This window comes from Miscanthus floridulus, chromosome 18 (genome assembly GCF_019320115.1).
Source record: "Miscanthus floridulus cultivar M001 chromosome 18, ASM1932011v1, whole genome shotgun sequence".
Taxonomy (NCBI): Eukaryota; Viridiplantae; Streptophyta; class Magnoliopsida; order Poales; family Poaceae; genus Miscanthus; species Miscanthus floridulus.
Genome location: NC_089597.1, coordinates 48,847,087 through 48,868,919, shown reverse-complemented (window position 1 = coordinate 48,868,919; position 21,833 = coordinate 48,847,087). Strand labels below are relative to the sequence as shown.

The 21,833-nt window shown below is 40.4% G+C and overlaps 2 protein-coding genes across 2 annotated transcripts; one reads left to right on the top strand and one right to left on the bottom strand.

The window, feature by feature from the left end:
- Positions 1-10,168: 10,168 nt before the first annotated feature.
- Positions 10,169-11,292, top strand: LOC136519444 (uncharacterized). Its single transcript, XM_066512847.1, has 3 exons — positions 10,169-10,274; positions 10,358-10,626; positions 10,719-11,292. Exons 2-3 carry the CDS (start codon positions 10,375-10,377, stop codon positions 11,088-11,090), a joined length of 624 nt encoding a protein of 207 aa, XP_066368944.1. The 5' UTR covers positions 10,169-10,274; positions 10,358-10,374; the 3' UTR covers positions 11,091-11,292.
- Positions 11,293-12,584: 1,292 nt separating this feature from the next.
- LOC136521661 (THO complex subunit 4D-like) lies at positions 12,585-20,300 on the bottom strand. The gene is made up of 7 exons (XM_066515414.1): positions 19,910-20,300; positions 18,080-18,349; positions 17,436-17,579; positions 17,269-17,337; positions 13,710-13,906; positions 13,560-13,616; positions 12,585-13,036 (listed from the first exon to the last, which is right to left on the bottom strand). Exons 2-7 carry the CDS (start codon positions 18,308-18,310, stop codon positions 12,823-12,825), a joined length of 912 nt encoding a protein of 303 aa, XP_066371511.1. The 5' UTR covers positions 18,311-18,349; positions 19,910-20,300; the 3' UTR covers positions 12,585-12,822.
- Between the last annotated feature and the right edge of the window lie 1,533 nt (positions 20,301-21,833).

Genomic DNA, 21,833 nt, shown 5'->3' with positions numbered 1-21,833 from the left:
CGTATAAAAACACACATGTTGCACATAGAAACACAAGGTGCGACCAACATGAATGCAACAAACACGTTTCTACCTTATAATAAATTTTAAATTAATGAAATTTTTTATTTTCCTATGTTTTCATGCACACAAAAATTCACAGATAAATCATTTTAACTCTATTTTCAAAAGTGGCAAATTTTGGGGTGTTACAATTCTACCCCCCCTTAAGATGAATCTCGTCCCCGAGATTCGGAAGACGTCGACTAAGAGATAGGGATACTCTGTCTTTGAATTCTTTACTTCCTCGTGTCATTCTATCCTCATAATAAAGATTCCACTTTACTTTGCATACCTGTAAATCTTACTCCAAGTAACTTGTCAAACTAACTCCAAGATTTTAACAGGTACTCCAAACAACTCTCAGGTAAACTCCAATCACTAGGCCGCCTTTCCTTTTTAGTCTATTATATCAATTCTTTTTCTTAAAATATTCACCTTCTAACGAAGCCTGACGAATCTCTTGGTCAGAAGGAAATTCTAGTACCAATCTTCAAAACATTAACGATTCCAGTTAAGTTGCTCAAACTTGGAATACAATTCTTAGTCCTTGGTGTCATCCGAACCTTCTTAGCACAATTCTCCATTGCTAAGGGCATCAGCCATGACTTTGCTCCTCGAGGTGATATCACTTTTCCAAATCTTAAGCAATTTCATTCCAATGAAGATATCAAAAGCTCAAAACCAACTTTAGTGAAGATGTCCCGTAGATTCTTGTGATCCACCAAGATGTCACTCTTACTTCTAAAAAGGTAGTACTTCCATGCTTCACAATGGATAACTTCTAGATCATGTTAGGTAGTTCAACTCATGCTTCCTTAATTGACTTAATAAATAAGCCACTGCTTTTCTTTCTGTATAAGGACACATTCCACACCCTGGCAAGGTGTATCATTGTAGATATGAAGCTCTTGTCCGGATCTGGCAAAGCTAATACATAGGTTTTACATCAACCTCTTCTTCGACTCCTTCCAACACTTAGCTGAGGTCTTTATCCAAACTAACTTGATAACTTCTCCAGTAGCTCTATCAAAATCTTGATGATCTTGGATAAACCTTTCTTGAACCTTTAATCAAACCTCATTGAGACTCTGGACTTCTTTCACATCTTTGGGTACCACCACGCTTCAGCTGCGCAAACTAGAACGTAGGATACTTCATCTTGTAAATTCTTCCACTTGGCTACCCCCCTTAAGAAAAGATAAACTAGGGAATACAAAGAGGTAGCTTGCATCTTCCTTCCAGAGGAGCTAACTAATATCATGACGTCCTAAAATCCCAATGAGACCCTTGTGTATGGGAAAGAACAAGAAACCTGAAATTCCTCGCGAGATGAAAAACAGCAGCACAGTAAAACACTGTAACTCCCATTCTGTTAATCCAATGATGTTGTAGCTTATACCGTTGGAAAGCTTATAAAATTTCCCACAACTTCCTTATAGAACACTTTTCCAAATTCTGTAGTTAACTTGGTCGAAAACAGTGCACAACAGAAACTACTCCAGATTCCAAACAGCACAGATGCATCACCTTGTGATTTTCGTATCTCCACAACCAAAATAGATATTAGGCTGATTCTTGCGCTCAGAGAAACATGTTCAAGTCTACTATTGTCCAGAATTTTCTCATGATTTTTGATCATCCAAAATTAGAGATATAAACCGAAGAGTGCAGGCTGCTCCAGAAAGACAGGATAGAGAGAACACAAGAAAACCATACCCCAACTATTTGTTTCACTAATCCTTATACCTTAGGCCTATAAACTATATGAAATTGTGGGAACACCCAACAAGATCATTGCAATCATTACAAAGATTCAAAATAATCATAAGCATAATGACAATTCAACAAGCAATAAAGATGCACAACTCAATCATTGACTCAACTTGCGATACTATCGTTTTTATTACACTAGGGGTAACAATCCTAAGACTTATCCTCAGATTACGCAAGAAGTTGATGAGGAACAGTTCTAAAAGCAAATCAAATCAAGGAGTGAAGATGAGAACAAAGACTTTAAAATAAGCACCAAGGTAGAGATGAATAGCAAGGATAGATATATAGTAGAGAAGAAAATATCAAGGTTCATAGAGCAAGGGTTTTTATAGCAACTTCTAAACCTTAAAACGACCAGTTTCTATTAGGCTTGCGTCCTACAGTCAGCATTGCTCTGATACCACTTGTAGCACCCGGTTTTAAGAACAAAACCAGATACACACCATATGTGAGCCCAGGAAGTCAAATCTCACATATAGCTACAAATAAGGGTAATATCAAAAGACAACGCTTAAATACATAGCGTATTAGTATAAAGAATATAACCTCAGAGTATAGATAGCGGAAAGACAACTCTAATCTTCAGGCGAAGACTCCAAATCCACAGGGACAACTGACTGGTTGATCACAAGCCTAATTCCTCCAAACTCTAGCAATCTGGTACCCATCCGGGATTTTTCCAAAGTATTGAAAATAAAACAAGCGTAAGTACATGTCGTACTCAACAAATATAACATGGGGTTCATGAGGCTCAAAAGGCTGACGCTGGTTTAACTGCGATTAGCTTTTAATGAGTCATGATTTTAGCATAGGAGTAGCATCAAGTTTACCTCAAGCCCATAAACACATGATCAGGTAAACATGAATAATGAATAGCATAAACAATTAACCATTAGTGAGCATCTTCATCATCAGTATCATCTGTGTTCATCATCTATTCCATAAGGGTTCCAAGGCCGCTCGTGACCGTGAGCACGGCTGATATACCAGTTTTACACTCTGCAGAGGTTGTACACTTTCACTGTGAGTCGTGATTTACCCTTTCGCCCGAGGCGGCCAACCTCTTGACCCACTACCAAGGAAGGTCGGCAGGGTTTACTATGAAGCCTTTCAAAGGTTCGTCTAACAAGTTAGGACCGCTAGGTTTCTGTGGCCTGCGAATGTAGGGCTCCCCTTCCGACAGGCACAATGACGCGCAGCCTATACACTGACGGACAGAGGCCGCACTATATCCGACCCGGAACACACCCCTCTTGCGCCATAAAGGTAACCACTAACAAGCTAGAAAAGGTCCTCATACTGAGCTAAAGCCAGAGCCATGTAGCCCTCACAGCTGTACTGTAAGTCCCGGATGATCACTTACAGATAAGTCCTTAGGGAGAGGAATCTAGAGCACCATAAAAACAGCCCAATGCTCTAGCCCCCTTATTCCATGTTGCTAAAAAGCATCTTTTAAGGTTTATTGCATATACCATTAGTCAAGTTACAAGATCATGGTTATAGTTGAGCACTAGCATCATACTACCCAATGCAATACCCCAAAGGTATCAAGGTACGAGGTACAAAGTACTAGGAATTCCTTAATGGCAGTCAAGGTAGACACATGCAGTATGAATTAAATGATTAAAGGTGAATAGGACAACAAGGAAGATCCCATGCTATACTTGCCTTAAACACCGATCCTTCGGTAAGCTTTAATCTTCAACGTTCTTCTTCTTCTTGATCACCACGTATATCTCACCGACTGGACGTAATCATAAAGCACCACACAAGCATCCATACAATCATACACGAAGCAAACAATAGAACTAAATCAAAATAGTACACCAATCATAAAATCAAGATGAAAAGTTTATAAAACGAATCTACGACTCGCCATGAACACAAAGACGCGAAAAGCACTCTACTCGGAGCTATGGTTGAAAAGATACAACTACCGAGAGATCTACTCATAAAACCATTAGCTTCATGTGTTTTAATTATATAAAACCATATATAGGATATTCTATAGGTAATATAAAATAAGTCAAGTTTAAGTTTGAATTGTAATAATAAAGTAAAACAAATCATATTTTATTTATAAAATCCAGTTGCGTAATTGTTATTCAAGTTATGATTTAAACCATAAAATTCCAGTATTAGTGACATGATAAACACTGTTACTAACGCGTAGATCTTGACGCTATGAATCTAACGCAACTTGAATGAGCTAAAACGGATCTAAAACGTAGAAGATATGATTTAAACAAGTTTTCCTTCAATAGAATAATAGATTAAATCTAATCACGAATTTTAAAAGTTGAAAACACATCTAACAGTAGTATAAGCATGTGGATTATGAAATTACGAACCTAACGCAAGTTGAACGGATCAAATCGGAGTTAAAACGAAGAAACGGTGAGGATCCATTATTGATTGTAAGTGGTGTATTTCTATAGTATTGTTGGATTTGTTTTTCTATAAGAAAACGGCCATAAAACATATACGTGATGTCATGTGATGTCATCAAGTTAATTGGAACAGCTAACTGGAGCAGGGCACGTGCACGGCATCAAGAGCTTAACCAAAATATAAAGGATATACATGCTTACATGGGGAACCTTCGCTTCCGGATAGAAGATTACGTTGCTAAGCTAACATACTTGTCATCCTTGGCGCTTGCTAGCTTGCATTATTGACATACATGCACGGTGCTATTTGCTTGAAGGTTTGCATATGTTGCAGTAGGAAGTCAAGGGACGGAACGCAAAGCAAACCAGGTTTGCAAGGCAGGGAAGCAGTAGGTCGGCTGCAGCCATGGCCGGCTGTTTCTGCCATAGTGCATGGATGGATTGCTCGTGTGTGTGTATATAGAAGTACGAAAAATTTTCCATATATATATATATATATATATATATATATATATATATATATATATATATATATATATGCATGCATGGCGCTTGAGTTGGGAGCATGCAGGCGTACGTGCTTGCAAGGCAACGGGATAAGCAGCAGCGTATGGATGGATGAACAGCTTGCTTGGTAATCTGGAAGCAGCAGCAAGCAACGATCGACGACGGCTCTAGCATGAGAAGCTGTGTGCTAGCATAGGCACATAGACACGGGACGGTTGGCAACAGAAAGCTACGTATACTGATGATGCTCCAAAGACAACACGTAAAAGAAAACTAGAGAGAGAGGAACTTGCAGAGGGTCTCACCGGTGACGGAAAACAGCCACGACAGCTGACGATGCTTCAGGCCTTTAGGACCGGGCTTCTCGGTAGGGCTTGGCTCTGTTGTCTTGCCAGCCAGGGAGCGGCGGGTCTACGGTGTCAGGCAGCGCGGCGGCGACGGCGATGGCGACAGCTACGATGACGGCGACGGCGAGAGAAAGAGGAGAAAAATATAATTTACTACATGAGGGATTTCCAAACTAAGGGCTCCCCATATGGTAGTTTTGGTGTTCTTTGCCCAAGGAGTTGGTTGATATATATAGGAAGAAAAACTCCCCACATCTATGTCAACTAGCGATATGGTACTAATTGATGTTGCACCCTCCACATTTACTAATGGGCCCTAAATAATCATTAAAGCCTATTAGTAAATAAATGCATGGGCCTTTAGGATTTATTAGGATTATTGCACATGGGCTTTGAGCGTTGGGATAAATGAGAGATTTATTATTTTCGGAATTAATTAATTTCATGGATAAAATAATTCTAGAAAAGTCCAGAATTAATATTTAAGCCACGAAAAATACTCCGAGACCTCTGAAAATTTGGGGAAAATTCCCGGAGACACTTTGGAACATGATGAACTCAAATAAAGTATTTGGAGCTTATGAAAAGATTGTTGGGAACATGGAACATAAAGATTAAGGTGAAGGAGGTAGGAATTAAATTCTAGAAAGAAGCTGGAAAATTCCTAGAGATAGATATTCGTCTCCTAAACGTATAAAAACACACATGTTGCACATAGAAACACAAGGTGCGACCAGCATGAATGCAACAAACACGTTTCTACCTTATAATAAATTTTAAATTAATGAAAATTTTTATTTTCCTATGTTTTCATGCACACAAAAATTCACAGATAAATCATTTTAACTCTATTTTCAAAAGTGACAAATTTTGGGGTGTTACAACAAACAAGTGAAAAGCTACACGGATGATCATTGCACAGATGACGAATTAGCATATGCGTGTAGCGTGCGGCTCTCTTGGATAGTTGCACCTACAGACATGCGCTCGCTCGTCATTCCTGAATCTGATCCTCTGCTGCTCCAGTTGCCCAGTTCGGCAGTTTCGCACCGGCGAGGGCGCAAGCCGGTGACGCCGACGCGTGGACGCCTGCCGCAAGTGTCATTACAGAGGTAGTAATAGTTCAAAGCAATCTGACTCATTGATTAATATAAGATTTTATAAATTAAATAACTATAGAGGAAAAAAAAGGAAAAATCTCCCAAAATCCCTTAATCACCGGGACGAACATAGAAGGGGGATCTTGCCTCCGTGATACACAGAAGCGCGGGCCCTTGCCATTCTTCGTTTGTGCACGTTCTATTTATATGTGGAAAAATATTTTTCATACTTTAATTTATTTTTTGACAAATAGTTGTATATATTGAAATATTTATTTATATATACTTTCTCCGTCCCACAAAAATTGCATACTAACCATTCAAATTTTGTTGTCAAAAGAACCATTCAAATTTTGTCCAACAAAAAAATGCACACATACTAACCTAGCCCCGTTCGGCTGGTAGAATTTTGGCTGAAACTGGCTGAAAAACACTGTTCTGGCTGAATTGTTGTGAGAGAAAAATACTGTTCCGGCTGAAAAAAGAAGCCGAACAAGCCGAATATGGGGTAAGCCGAACGGGGCCATACAAAGCACAGGTACCATGTCAGCCAGTGGGAGAGGAAAACGTTGTTTGTTCACTGAAAAGTACTTCTGAAGTAGTACATGCAGATTAAAAAAATCAGATGCAGCCTCACATCCGCTCATTCTCATATTCTAGAACACTCCCGTACAAGCTCATTCTGTCGGAGAACTGTATCTCTGTCAGTTGGGACTGAACTATATAGGGGTATTATTGTAATTTAGCATGGTTCCTTGATACCCGTGACCAGTCCTACAATTGCAATTTTTAAGGGATTAGGTATTTTATGTTTAATATATTAAATCTGACATATGAACCTGCTATCATGTTACAAGGTCAAAGTTATGTACCATTTATGTTAAAATTGTACACCAGTCATATTACATAATTAATTAAAAAACATGTTACATACGTGAAAAAGATTGATAGCTAACACATTAAGGGGGTGTTTGATCCCCACCACTAAATTTTAGTTCCTGACACATCAAATGTTTAGAGCCTAATTAGGACTATTAAACATAAGCTAATTATAAAACTAATTGTATAAGCCGTGGCTAATTCAATTCGTGAGATGAATCCATAGAGCCTAATTAATCCATGATTTGTCAATGTGATGCTACATCAAACATGTGTTAATCATGGATTAATTAGGCTTAATAGATTCGTCTCGCAAATTAGCACGGGTTATACAATTAGTTTTATAATTAGCTCATGTTTCATCCTTTTAATTGGCATCCAAACATCTGATGTGACCCAAGCTAAACTTTAGCTGAAGGATCCAAACACCCCCTAATTGAGTCTTAGAACATTGCAAAATTATATCACCTATAGGGAATAAAAACTTACACGCTAATCAATTATGACACGTACTTTAGCTATTATGGCAATTATACTAATCAAATTATGTCGTGTCTGAAGTTGCAAAATATTTTTTTACAATACCAAATAGATCACACATGCAACAATTAAATCTAGTAAAAGATTTTTACATCTAAAAGCTTCTTTATTTATCCTATTTTCTAAATTTAAAAATAAATAAATAAATATATATATATTTCACCTATTGCCTCCTAGGAAGTAGTAATAGATGATTCTATCTCATTAAATGAACGGCTCATATATAATCCTTTGGGAGTACCCTATATATAAATATATGTAGTTCCTTGTTCTGAAATTCAATACGAGCTGAATAAACTATATACTTGTGGTGTTAGTTTTGGGATAAACCAGAGCGCTTGTGCAAACCATGACTACATACTTTTCTAAAGCAATATTTTCAAAACTTTTGGTGTTAGTTTTGGATTGGCAGAAGCCCAACGACAAAGGAAGGTTGTTATAAAAAAACGACAAAGGAAGGCGACCTCCATGGTTAATACATGGGTGAGTTCAGTGAAGATGACCTCCATTATCAGATACTTGCCATCTTGCCCAGCAGCTGCAGCATTGTATAGCGCGACGTTGAGACACCACGCGTCCGTTGCGTCAATTGCTCTCCTGCGAGTTTGTCTTTTCTTTTGCGAACAATCAAATGAACCACGAACTCGATCCGACAGGAGATGAGAGAGCCATCTCGTTAGGGCGTCCTCAATGATTCTCAAACAGCTAGTCTAGAAATAATTTTATTGGCTATCAAGGAGAGATATCAAACAATTAGTGATTTCAGGATCTTCGAGAAACGACTCTCACAGCTCGCACAATCCTTCACTACAATGTTTTTTTATCCATTCAGATGCGTTTGACCTAATTTTAGAATGTTAATCTTGCGACATGTTTATACTTTGGCTCCGATGAGGCTTTATTCATCTAGAACATCGCTTATCAACCAATACCACTAGAGAAGAAGATGATGGAATGACTTGAATAGAATATTATTTATGCTTTATTTTATAATTTTTTATATGTAATTTGAGGATGTGTATTATGCCTAGTTTTAATATAGTTTTTTCCTTGGCTTCGGGGAAAAAAAGGAGCTCTCTTATGAGTCTACAATATGTACCTTGTTTTCCGTGAAGTATTCTCTCTTTGTTTTATGTCACCGTGGAGACTAGGAGTGAGACCATGGAGGAGAAAAGGGATACATGAGCAGGGGGAGGGGATTAATTAGGACGAGATGGTGGTAGGCCTATGCAGTACTCACTTCGTTCCAAATTATAAGTCATTTTAATTTTTTTAGTTCATTCATTTTACTATAGATCTAGACATAATATTATATCTAGATGCATAACAAAATAGATGTACAAAAAAAATCAAAGCGACTTATAATTTAGAACGGATGGAGTAGTTAATAGTGTTACCACATTTACAGTTATCGAGACCTATTTTATGGAATTAATTAACTTGATATTGTGGATGTTAGTGTATGTTTCCATAAACTTAGTTAAAATTAAAAAAGACTGGCTTAGGATAAAACTAATCAAAACTCTCAGTGGATGTAGTAGAACATTTGTGCTAATTGAAACTTTGAAACTAGAATTATTTTATCCTAGGAATAACCTTTTTTTTGCGACATACCCTAGGAATAACTAGGGCACAACAAGCAACTCTATCTATTTTTTCTCGATAAAATGCCACGATTTTACTTAGTACTCCGTTCTAAACTGTAGGTTATTTTAGTTTTTCTAGATATATATACTCCCTCTATTCTAAATTATAAAATATTTTGTCTTTTCTAGATATATTGTTTTTATTATGTATCTAGATATAGTGTATATTTAAATGCATAGCAAAACTATGTACTAGAAAAGATGAAACATCCTATAATTTAATTTAGAATGGATGGAGTGGTTTTTATTATGTATATAGATTAGACACAGTGTATATTTAGACACATGACAAAAGCTATATATCTAGACAACTAAAATGACTTAAAATTTGTAACGGAGGGAGTAGTTACTTTCTTGAAACAAAGCAGGACGAAGCGACTTTCCAGCAAGCACTGAGGGCTGATTCGTGCGTTAAGTATCCGGCAAGTTATGCAAAGCACGTGAGGGAAAGAAGCACCGATAAGATTGGATTGGAGATCATCAGCTAGGAAAATGTTTGAAGCTAAAATAGAGGGGTTGGCCGGATTCGTCTCGTGCCTTCCACAGGACAGGGTCCTCTTAATTGGCAGCTGTGACCTGATCACGGCCACGCCTATTGGACCCCTCTCGTGTAGTCGTGTTGTTAACGAGGAATCTTGGAGCCGACCGATCGAACATAAAGCTAATAAAGCAAGACATGTCACGGATTTGACACGAGGATGACGATGTTTGTCAAACCTTACTAGAGAGAGAGAGAGAGATCAAATTGGCGTATCAGGCTGCGTACTGATACTGAATGAACCTCTAAACCCTGCGTGCAATTCACGTCGTGAGCAAAGCAACCTTCCAACTGAAGTAACTGAACTGAACAGCAGGTGCCAAGGGTTGCTGCGAAACAACGCTGTGTGTAACGCTTTCGTTTGCCGACTGGGTGATCACACCCTGCGCACGCGCTATTATCTATAAATACATCTCCTCCTCCTCCACCTCGCTCTCTCTACCTCTCCGCGGTCCACACAGGGGCACTTGGGGTCGAGTCGATCGAGCTCGCCGGAGATCACTTCGTCCAAGGTCGGTTAGTTCCTGCTACCTGACTGATATTAGTTGCTGGGATTGTTGTTCTGCTCTGACTCGTTGGTATTTGGCCTCGGCAGAAGAAGTTTGCGCAAACATGAAGCAGCAGCCCAGCACCACCACCACCACCACGACGGAGATGTGGCAGTGGCAGTGTGGCACGTGCCGAGCTGATTGGAAGATGCTGCGCCAGGTAACGACCACCTGCTGCCCACACGGACACGGACACGGACACGGACACGGCAGCCGCTGCTTTCAGGGTCAGGGTACTCCGCCTCCGCCGCCGCCGTCTCCATATGCAGGAAACCCTGCTCCTCACTGCCACCACCATCACCATCGCCAGGAGGAGGTCAGCATCCTATCTACTACTACACCAGTTCTTGTAGTAGCTTCCGCTTGTAGCTTACTGTAGACTTCTATGCTAATATTAATATGCTGCAGGGTACCAGCAGCCGGGCTTTGGCGGCGGATGCGGAGGGTTCCAGCGCTGGGCGTCACACCATCACTACTCTGAATCCTGCTGCCCCTCCCGTCGTCGCGGAGGTCTGCTGGGTCCCGGACCCCTACCTGATGGTGCAGCAGCTCAGGGAGTTCGAGTCCCTGAACGACGAGCTGGTGGCGCTCAGGGTGCAGCTGCAGGAGTATGAGGAGGAGATCCACAAGAGCAGCAAGGACGACATCAACGCCGGGACCGGGATGAACATGAACTGGCTCCTCGCTCTCCCGGCCAACGTCAGGGACGTCGTCATCTTGGCCAGGGACGTCATCGAGTCTTTCATTGCCATCTCCACTAGCGCACCACCAGCGAATTAAGCAGCTATATAGCCTATTGTCATTATATTATACGGTTCTTCGTGCTTGTTGCTTATTCCGCCTGGACGCCTGGTATTAGGTAGATTTGCAGGTTATTATGTGAGTCTGGTATAAATAAACTATGAGGATACTGTTGCTGCTGAATTCGTGAGTTGCGAATTCAATCTACTACTAGATCCGTTTAAGTCAAATCTATGTTAACTTGGACTAAATTCGTAAAAGATACATTAATCAATATTTGCTATATTATACCAAACATGAAAATTTCCATTGCATGTGTTTTTCATGCGAAAATGGACCTATTCTTGTGAAATTCACGTATGAGTGAAATTCCTCCGTTCCAAAGAGTCTCTAAAATTATTTGATGATGTATATATATGTTAGTGCATTTTTTTAATAATCTTTTAGTGTTTTGTATTCCTCCCTCCAGAAAGAATTTAAGTCTCGCTCCATGTGAAGTCAATCGATCTTAAATTTGATTACATCTATAGAAAATAGTATTAATATTTGTATCTCTAAATAGGTTTATTATAAAAGAATATATTATTTAATTAGTCCAGTAGTACTTATTACACATTATAAATAATAATAGTTTTTTATATACATTTGATCAAATTTAAGATTAATTAACTTCTCGAACATCGAGATTTACATTCTTTTAGGGATACAAGGCGTAGAACCAGTTCATCCCATGTGCATAGACAGGGAACCCAACTAAATCTAGCAATATTATAAAAAAATATATTCTTTAATTAGTCCAGTAGTACTTATTACAAATTATAAATAATAATAGTTTTTGTATATACATTTGATCAAATTTAAGATTAATTAACTTCCCGAACATCGAGATTTACATTCTTTTAGGGATAGAAGGCGTAGAACCAGTTCATCCCATGTAGATAGGGAACCCAACTAAATCTAGCAGGTGAATTTAACACTAATCCCCCCATGCTAAAATAACTATACATCTCGTGTTTGACTAGATTTATTTATAGAATATGTTTGTATATGTTTGATCAAAGTTAAAAAGAGGTTGACTGTTGCCAAAGCTGTGAGACTCACTGACACGTCAAGTCCATGCCACAAAAACATTTTTAAGAATCAAACATATCCATCATTGCTCCTGAATTGTACGAAGTACACTGGTTTAAACAAATACTCATCCGAACTTCGGGATCAAATTTGAGCGCGTGAATCGGCATCCTGCGTTTCGGACTGATTTGGCAGGGAATTAATTACTTTGGTAACCAACATTGAACTAATTACTTTGGAATGCACGGGCAGAACAAATTTTCTTAGGCATAATAAAGCCAAACCGTGGCCTCCATCCAAATGGGACCAAAAATAGTTGGGCAGGGTCAAATATTGATCTGGTACATTAGGATTAGGGTAAGAACCAAACATAACAGCACCTCCAACCTGTAGTCCTCACCAAACATTTTGGCTAATGCCTATTGAAAATTCTAACATTAAGAACTAGAATAATATGGAAAATTTAACAGCAAAACCATTCAACGGTTGAAAACATAATTCATCAATAAGTTTAACAGCAAATTCTGATATCACAGGACTAACTCCGAACAAGAAATTGCAGTAGGAATCTAATCTAACTGACGCAACGGGAGCATGACAGAAGTGTGCGCATTTAACAGAATAACAACAGACAGAAAACAAGCTTAAGCTTCAACATAGTTCCAACTTCCAGGTAGGACTGGATGATGGATTCACTATCTTAGACATTCATCGCACCAGAGTGGTAGTTGTCAAGGTCCTTGTCCAATTGTTCGGCTGATTTATCCACATTACCCTTGCGCACATAGCCACGGCCACGGCCCTGAACAAAGCTACTACGGCCACGGCCGCGGCCGCGCACTTGCCCTCGCCCTCTTTGAGCAAAACCACCACGCCCTTGTCCTCCTCTTTGAACAAAACCTCCACGCTTCCACCTGGACATAGCACAATGATTACAAAAAGGTAATGCACGTACTGTGAAATAGAAGAGCATATGTAGTTTGTATTTTGCACTCGACTATGAATATATGGTCAAAGTTTGTTTGCAAGTTGATCTCCAGACAACCTTAACAATGAAAATGATGTCCGGTAATTGCATGTGTTTTTGTTGCCAAAAAGGAAATTAAATACTTTTTTAGAAATAATAAACATACAAAAAAAATTACTTCAGGTTACATTGGAGTTAGTTACTTGTCACTGTTGTGCCATGTTGGTAGGTAATACCACAAGTAGAATGACACACGTATACACCACACATGGGGGAAAATGAAGATCAAATCTGACACAACCATATGCGGTTTAAAAAATTTGGGAAAAAAAATCACAAGTTTTGGCAACTATAAGTTGACTACTAGTTTGAAATAGCTATTTCTGTAACATTTTTACAAGTTATAGGAGGAAAGCTATTCTATTTGTATATGTGATTAGCCTAGAAAATATCTAGCCATGAGAACCTACCCAGGAAGCGAACTAGATGGGCCAGATGCACCTAGTCCAAACCCACTTCCACCAGGCCTGAAAAGAAACACATGTCAGGAATAAAATGAAGAAAGTTGCCACATGACTCATGAATCCAACAGTGAAGGCAATGCCATAGAAGAGCCATACATCATAACAACTTCTCTCTGCCCTCTTCCGCTTGCACCAGGAACAACACTAATTCGGGGTGCGGCAGCAGCTGATAGACCCAAATCAGCACCTATTACTTCAATCTTCATTGCCTTCCCATCAAGGCGCACATTATTATATCTCTTCAGTGCTGCAAGAGCTTCACTTCTCCTGGTGAATATCACCTCAGCCGAACCCTGTTCGACAATATCCATGAACAAACAAGAGAGTAAATTTAGTACAGATAGCACATTTCTGTTCTGTTAAGCAATCACAATCACAATCACAATGCCAATATATTATAATTATCGTTTGACAATCTAAAGTTTACAACTTCCAATCTGAAATATGGCATTTAGGTTTTCCAGATTTCGAATCATAGTCACAGGGATAAAGGCCGATTGGTTGAAGCCACGTTCCATGACCCTGGGACATTGTCCCCATTCAAGGACCAGGGTCGAACAGGGTCGCTGTCCCATTGAGTCAAGAATATATCACAAGACAAATATGATCTGTATTGACGAACATGTGAGAGAAGAGAAGGGGGAGCAGAGGAGGTTGTTGTGGCCAAGATGCTGGAGCTGGAGGCAGAGGGCTATTCTCCACGAGCATCAGATAGGACCGCCAGTGTGGGATATGTTTCAGTAGATAGACAACAAATTAGCAGGTCTCCAACAAAACAGATAGCACAGAAGGGAAGAGGAGGCCAGGGCAATTGAATTTGCTAGTCATGGTGTTTGAAACTGGTTGGAGGTGACCGATTTATGACTGGCAGTGCTAGTTTGTCTGAGAGAAGAAAGAGAAGCTGAGGCCAAATGGGGCAAGGCGGCAGTGTGTTGGCAAGAGACTATATGAGGCTTAGGGTTATGATGGCAGGCTGTATGGGCCAGCACATAGCAGTCCATTTAAATATTTCTTTCTCTTCTTTCCTCAAGTTTATTGGCAAGCAATATTCAAGATTAGTTGGAGTCACTCGGTCTTCAACCCTCGTTTTTTAGACAGTCATGACTCACTTCTCTCAATCCCTGAATTGTGGCCCAATCAACCCAGATTTTTAGCGACTGTGTCAAACCTTTTTAGTTTTAGCAATCAATAGATCATATAGGTTAAAATGCGGTTTATGTTACTAGATTCATCATGGATAACACTTTCACTAATTGACATGAATATTTCAGTTTCTTCTGCAGATTTAGTGAATTTTCCATTCACAGATCCACAGCATTTGCAGCTACACGCACAGATATTTGCTTATGTAGCTCTTATGTGGGTTATAATTCTCTTATGCTACTGGATCAATGGAACCTCGAGGTACAATATTCTGTGCTCAAATGCAAACAAGGATCATAGATATTTTCTTGGATGAAATATACTGTTCAGAAGAATGTTTTATTGGAGAGATCGAGGGTTCTTATTAGAAAGGCAGGTGTACAATGTTTTATTGGAGAGATCAAGGGTTCTTATTAAAAAGACAGGTGTACTTCGTTCATCTGGTATGGAAAACATAAGCAGTTGCCTCGAGTCTTTATAAAAAAAAAAAACTTGACCTGCGGGGGGTAAGACAGCCCCCGGGCAATGCCTGGTAGAGAAGATCTCTCACGCAGATCAAGAAAATCCCCGAACCTCCACCCCTGCACCCTTACACAGGACCGTTCACCACGTGAGATGATTCGGAACCACTGTGCTTTGAGTGAGTCGGACGAGGGGATTTTTTTACCCAGGCCACGTAAATCCGCTCCCTCTGGGAGTCGAACCCGGGTCACTGGGGTGCCATGCGGCCGCTCTAGCCATTTCAGCCAAGAGTCCGTTGGCGCCTCGAGTCTTTATCAAAAGCCGTATCGTTACTAGTGGTGGGTTTGAATCACTTGATGCAGTTTCTAATGTATCCAGAAAAGAATATTTACGATTAATGTTTGTTCATCAAATCAGCAAAACATCACTTCGGATTTATCTCAAAGAAATTCAACTGCGATCAATCACAGGGATATTCTAAGCTTCAAAATATATAACTTTCTATTTGAAATAACAGATATCACTAGTCCAAGTCCCATATTGTAGACAGTGTCAATATCCTAATGCACTTAAATTTGGGATTAGAGGGAGTAAGATATATAATGGAAACATCTGAATATTTTGTACGTTTTGGGCAGGTAGAGGTTGAATTAAATAAACTGAGAATTACTGTTGTCCTTACTAACATTACAAATGCACGTTTCAATTTGATATTCTTTCAAAATACATTACTTTTCTTCGATGCACACAAGTATTACTTTATCCGTAGGTGGATGGAGGCGGAGAGGGATGCATGTCCTTACTACTGGCAATATGCCAGAAAACAGAAGGCAACATCATAAAGTAAACAAATAAAAACAGCTGAAATTTAAAAGGAAAAACTTGCAGGAACTCTGGACAAACAAAGGAACCAATGGAGTGTTTTGAATGACTAGTATGGTGCATCAGACTAAATTTAAGTAGGTTATAAATACCACATATCCATCCCACCAAACTTCATTACAATCAACCAAACTAATATCCAAACCCTAAACGTGCAAGTAACATTCCAGTACACATATTAAGGCAAAGAGGCTTGTGTTTGCAACACAATATGAGAACATAACCAAGCATGAATATTTAAAACAGCAGATAAATTGTCAAAATTATCATATGTGTTTCCTATTTTCTCCACTTCAGTCAGTTAATATACAGCATCTTGCTTTTTTTCTCCATTTTCCTATGTCAATATGCCAAAAGTACAACGCCAAAGATATGTCTAGGTGCTAGTCAGAGGTCGCCTGCCTGCCTTGTGCCTAGTAATTTTTTGAAACATGGGTCAAAATTATCATAAAACTATATATTTAAATTTGAATATAGAAGTAAAGATTCAAAGTGTCAGTTTCAAGAGCTGCATATTAAAAAATTGTATCATAGGACTACATGTTTGGTGTGTAAGGTATGGCAAAACTAAAAATTCCACCACCCAGCAAAAAATCTGTATTTATGTGATACATTTTTTCCCGAACAACGCAGGAGAGCTGCATGTCATTTCATTGAGAGAAGAAATACAGAGACAGGCCAGTCGGCCTACTGCCAAAATATCATATGGATTATAGACACCCCCACAAACATAAAAACATGACCAATGCCAGCAATCATATAAGAGTTCAATTGTCTAGGATATGTGACCTCAGGCGTATTTATAAAAAAGATTTGACCAGGGGGAGAGATGTCCCCCTGATTTTCATCTTAAGAAGCTGGTGCCGTGACTCGAACCCGGGCTGGCTTAGCCAACCGCTTCTTTGGCGTGTTGTGCTGACCAGTTGCACCGTGAGAGTGTTGGCACCTCAGGCGTATTTATATGATACATTGCACACCTGAGTATGTAGTTTTGTGGTACTATTTCATCAAAATATGTAGTTTTGTAATACTTCGATATGTTAAATACAGTTTTGTGATACAACTTCTTAATTTTGTAGTTTTGCTAACTTTACACACTTTTTAATTTAATTACAAAACACTCAATTGTGTTATAGAAAAAAAACAACCAAGGTTTAGTGAGACTCACAGTTGGGTGTCTGTAACTGTCGTAATGAACAGCACAGTGCTTCAAATGACCCATTTCTGAAAAAAGCTCCTGAGGCAATATTGTGGATAGACAGAGATCAGCTTCAGGAATGCCGAATATGAATGGGACTGTCAGATGTTGTATTACAAAGATGAACATCCAGCTACCTGTATATCTTCCCTTGTCACTCCATAGTGCAAGTTTGAAATGTACAGCTTTGTACCAGATTCTATCCCAGAAAACCCAGCTGCCACCATGCTATCCTCAAAGAGATCATGTCTCCACACAAAATCCTTTACTTTATTGAATGGCTGTGATATTCCATATCATGCATGTCCATGTTGTGACGAGCAAGTATTAGCATAAAATCACAAAACTCATCAATCCATGGTACTTGATGAAGCAACTAGCATCAGCAAAATCATAAAACCCTATACCATTGCACACAATGGTGCTATTTCTGTATACATCAAAGGCCTTATCCACAGATTATTAAGTGGCCCATCAGCATGCTGACAATGAGTAGAGACAATGTTTTCAGTTTGAACTTTGAAGCATTAGCCAGCATAAACCAACATATGCCTCACCACCCAACATACTTGGCCGAAAAGGGACAGGTCCCTTTGTAATTCGAAATGAGAAAGACATTGGATCCTCTTCGAAGCTCCACAGTTAAATGGTCACAGATATGGTCTCAATGGAATGGTTGGGCTGTCCCATTTTAATAAGTTTATAGCCACTTCTTGTCAGGTACCTACTACAATTTGGATTCTTGAAGGTAATAGAAAAACAGTTATAGTTTTATGCTTGCCTTGGCAATAGCAAATGATGAGGACCGAGTATTAACACCAAGTGGCCTTCGCGAAGGCACCCCTAGTCCCCTTCCACGGAAGGTGCCAGTGCCACGCCCACGCCATGAACCACGAGCCAATCTTTGGCCATCACCTCTGCCTCGGCCTCCTTGTCCCCTGTCTCTTCCCCTTCCCCTCCCGTTTCTGCTCTTAATCAAATCATCCAGTGGAACATCCAGAGATGTAGCCATTCAAGACAAAATTTGAGACTAAAAGTTAGGAACAAAACCCTGCACAACAGAAAACAATTTCAGTATCTTGATTGTTCAGATGAACACAGTATACCAAGCAAGCACACGTGCACAGAACAAAGATAATCGCAGCCTTAAGCTTTACTTCCATTTTTCACTTATTTGGAAAGGTCAAGAGCTTAACATTATATCAAAAAGTTTGCAGCTAATCATTTTGCAGTTTAAAGAAAGGCCCAACCTTGGACCTTATATGATCAGGATACATCGTTAGTTGTTTCCTTATTCTTCCACACTTATCATCATGTGTTTCTGATAAACATGTCTCTGACTTTCCGCACATAAACAATTTAGTGAGATGATCATAAGCTTCCAAGTTACAGTTTATAAAGTACGGCATCACCTAAAAAAGCTCAGTAATTTTTTTAAAAAAAAATCACAGTACCAGGCACCAGCAAAGCATAGAAACAAAAGGTCAGCCTTATTACAATAACCTTTCCGTGCCTCTATGTTACCTATGTTATGTTCTCTTATTATTCGAACACAGGAACAAACCAAAGACACCCCAAATAAAGAATTTGCACAATGCTGCACATTGATATAGGGACAAAATTATCCCCACGTTGTAAGCTAAACTCGAATAATACAAGCTAAGGGAGTCTATCACTCTTTTGATCTGTAGCACTAACACATGTTTTCTAATAGCTAGACAGTTATGGCCTACATCCTAACATCTTTCTTTCTCCTATTGATGAAATAATATGCAGCTCTCCTGCGTTTATGAGAAAAAAGGGAGCTAGTCACAGTAAGCAGGGTGGCATGATGAAATGAGATAGCTACTAGCCAGCAATGCCAGAAATTCATAACACCTAAGCTTTGAAGCCTTAATATGGAGCACAAGAACCTAGACCACACTGCAATTAACACAAATGCAACCAACCTTAAAAAACCATCATGATAAGAAGCTATTTGATAAGCTAACCAAGCCAGCAGGCAGATACACTTCTGCTGGTGAAGTGTGAAACGTCTGGAACCCTTTGACTGCCGCCAAAATATAGCGGGTTTTGAACTTTACTATAGGACTCCCCATGCATGTATTTTGATGTTGAAATGTTTTTTTTCTATGCACTTGACAGTAAAACTAGTTTGGATAAAACTGAGGTTAGTAAATTTAAACTGAAACAAGGTCCTTATGTCAAATGTTGTGCACTCCTACGTACATGGTAAAAATAAAAATAAGCAACAGCAATTAATAGCTATTGTTGACTTGAAGCATTAAACATGAATCTCCAAGTGCACACAAAATGATTTGCATTAAGCCATGAACACACACCAATCTGCCAACTAGTTACTGCAAGCGCTCCTTCAATTAGATTTCGAAAGGGACCGGTAGTATGGGTTAGTATGCAAGTTAGCATAGCTAACTACCACCTCAGTTTGCGAACTTCATCAACAATGCATCAACACAGTCCCTAGTCTGAACACTACCGTGGAGAAATTTATGGATCTACAAGTAGCTACAGATCAATCATTCTGCGATGCCTAAATCAATCAAAGTATTTTTGAAAAAAAAAAAAGAGGAAAGAGATCCACGCCACGCACCTGCGGCGACGGGCCAGACGGAGTGAGGAGGCAAAGGACTCGCGAGGGGCTTTCTGGTGGCGACAGCGCAAAGTGCAGTTTCAGCGGCGGGTGAGTCAATCGAACGCAGAGGAGTGCGTGGGTGGCCCGTTCCGCAGCCGGCCGCCGGTAGCGAGACGAGATCGCTATAACCCTACTCGCATGAGGGTTCGCGCGCGGGTGGGGGACGCGGGAGAAACGAGGTGCGGTGTGTTGGATGACCCGGGATCGGCCGACTTCCGGAGGGGGTTCTCCCGGAAGCGCCGAGATTGGTTTTGGCCGGCGGTTGCGACGACCGGCGACTCGACGAGTCGCCTCCTCGGGGAGTTGGCGAGGCCGGCTTTGGTTTGGTGTGGTGGGGCCAGGGGGATTGGGTTCTTTTCTCTGCGTGGTTTCCCGGTTTCCTCCGCCGGCCGGGTGGGTCCACTGATTCATGAGAAGGGGAGGGTCCATTTGTGATTACAGAGAAGTGGAGAACCAGGACGCGCAGCTCGAATCGAGCGTCCATCGACAACCGCCATTTGCGTTTCCAGCCCACCATACAAGGCCCGGTACGGAAAGCCCAGTAAAGTTCTCATGTACTCGTGTATCTGTTCAGAAAAAAAAACATAATTCTAGCTTTAAATCTAAACACCACGTGTGAGCTAGAATTATGTTTTTTTTTTACGGAGAGAGTAGGCTTTTATCTCCGAGCGCGGCGGCCCAGATAACCGGCGGCAGCTGTGGCGCACGGACCAGCGAGCATGGAAAATCGGAAAGGACACGTTTCCAACATGCGCTCGTGGCAAAAAGACACCAGTGCTCAGTGTCGAAGTCTCTGGCCTTGGCTTCGAAGGAAACCGTGCGCCCGCGCACAGCTCCTCGACAGCGGCTCTCCCTCTCCACATGATGACATAACGAAAGCTCTCCCCGCTTTGCCGTACTTTGCTCGATGCTTTTGCTCTCGGGCAATCTCCACAAACCGACATGCATGCTCCATGCAAGTAAGTGCCAGACTGCCAGCCCTTGAACGAATGTCCAAGCAACTATTGACAAATCCGTATCTATCCACCTTTGCCCATGATCGACAGCACAAATGCAGAATTACACGTGTGTGTGTGTATGTGCGCGTGAATATGTCCTTCCAGTTGTGCATTGTCACAGTGTGGCATGCCACTCAGAAATACGACGATGGATGGCAGATGGAAGGGAGTCATTTCTTTTTGAATGGAAGCGAGTCATGCAATGCAAGATTAGGCTAGAGTTGTTGGAAAGCATGTCACTATCGGCTTGCACATTTTGCACGCGTACGCTTGACCACGAGGTCGCTGTCAGTCAGTCAGAGTCAGTAATCCCCTGCGCATGCGATTACCTTGAGAACTGGCACAAGCAACAACCAGCATGTTCGCTGGCTTATATCTAGCTTATAAGTCATGATTTATCAGTCAATAAATAATATTTTTCTCTCGCACCAAATCAGTCAACACTATTTGCTTATAAGCCAAACCAGTCCAAACGAACAGGGCACAGTACAGAGAAAAGCACCATATTCGCTTGATCGTTTCTATGGCTTATAAGCTGGTTAATGTTATTTTGTTGTGAGAGAAAAATACTGTATCACGAGAGCGAAGATCGGATGGAATTGCAGTTCAACCGCTGACTTGGGGTCGTTGTCTCTTGCCCGACCCTCTTTTTCTTTTTTTCTTTCCTTTTTTTTTGTCTGGGCGTGCTTGTGCTTGTCCGCGAGAACCCACCGATCAACAGCCTATTCGTTTCGGCTGAAACGGTCGCAGTAATAACGGTCGCAGATTATTACTGCTGACTGATTTGGTGTGAGAGAAAAAAATTATTCTAATTTATAATCCACGACGTCTAGTATGCCACACTGGCGGCGAGAAGCATCGATCCAAGCCGTGCAGCCAGCTCA

What these genes read in the sequence shown, in the direction of transcription:
- LOC136521661 (XM_066515414.1), bottom strand. Translation starts at nt 18,310, where the DNA reads ATGGCTACATCTCTGGATGTTCCACTGGATGATTTGATTAAGAGCAGA. An exon ending in CATCATTTGCTATTGCCAAG is followed by an intron (nt 17,580 to 18,079) that starts GCAAGCATAAAA and finishes GGAATATCACAG; the next exon opens with CCATTCAATAAAGTAAAGGA. An exon ending in CCATCTAGTTCGCTTCCTGG is followed by an intron (nt 13,037 to 13,559) that starts GTAGGTTCTCAT and finishes TGCTATGTCCAG; the next exon opens with GTGGAAGCGTGGAGGTTTTG.
- LOC136519444 (XM_066512847.1), top strand. Translation starts at nt 10,375, where the DNA reads ATGAAGCAGCAGCCCAGCACCACCACCACCACCACGACGGAGATGTGG. An exon ending in ATCACCATCGCCAGGAGGAG is followed by an intron (nt 10,627 to 10,718) that starts GTCAGCATCCTA and finishes AATATGCTGCAG; the next exon opens with GGTACCAGCAGCCGGGCTTT.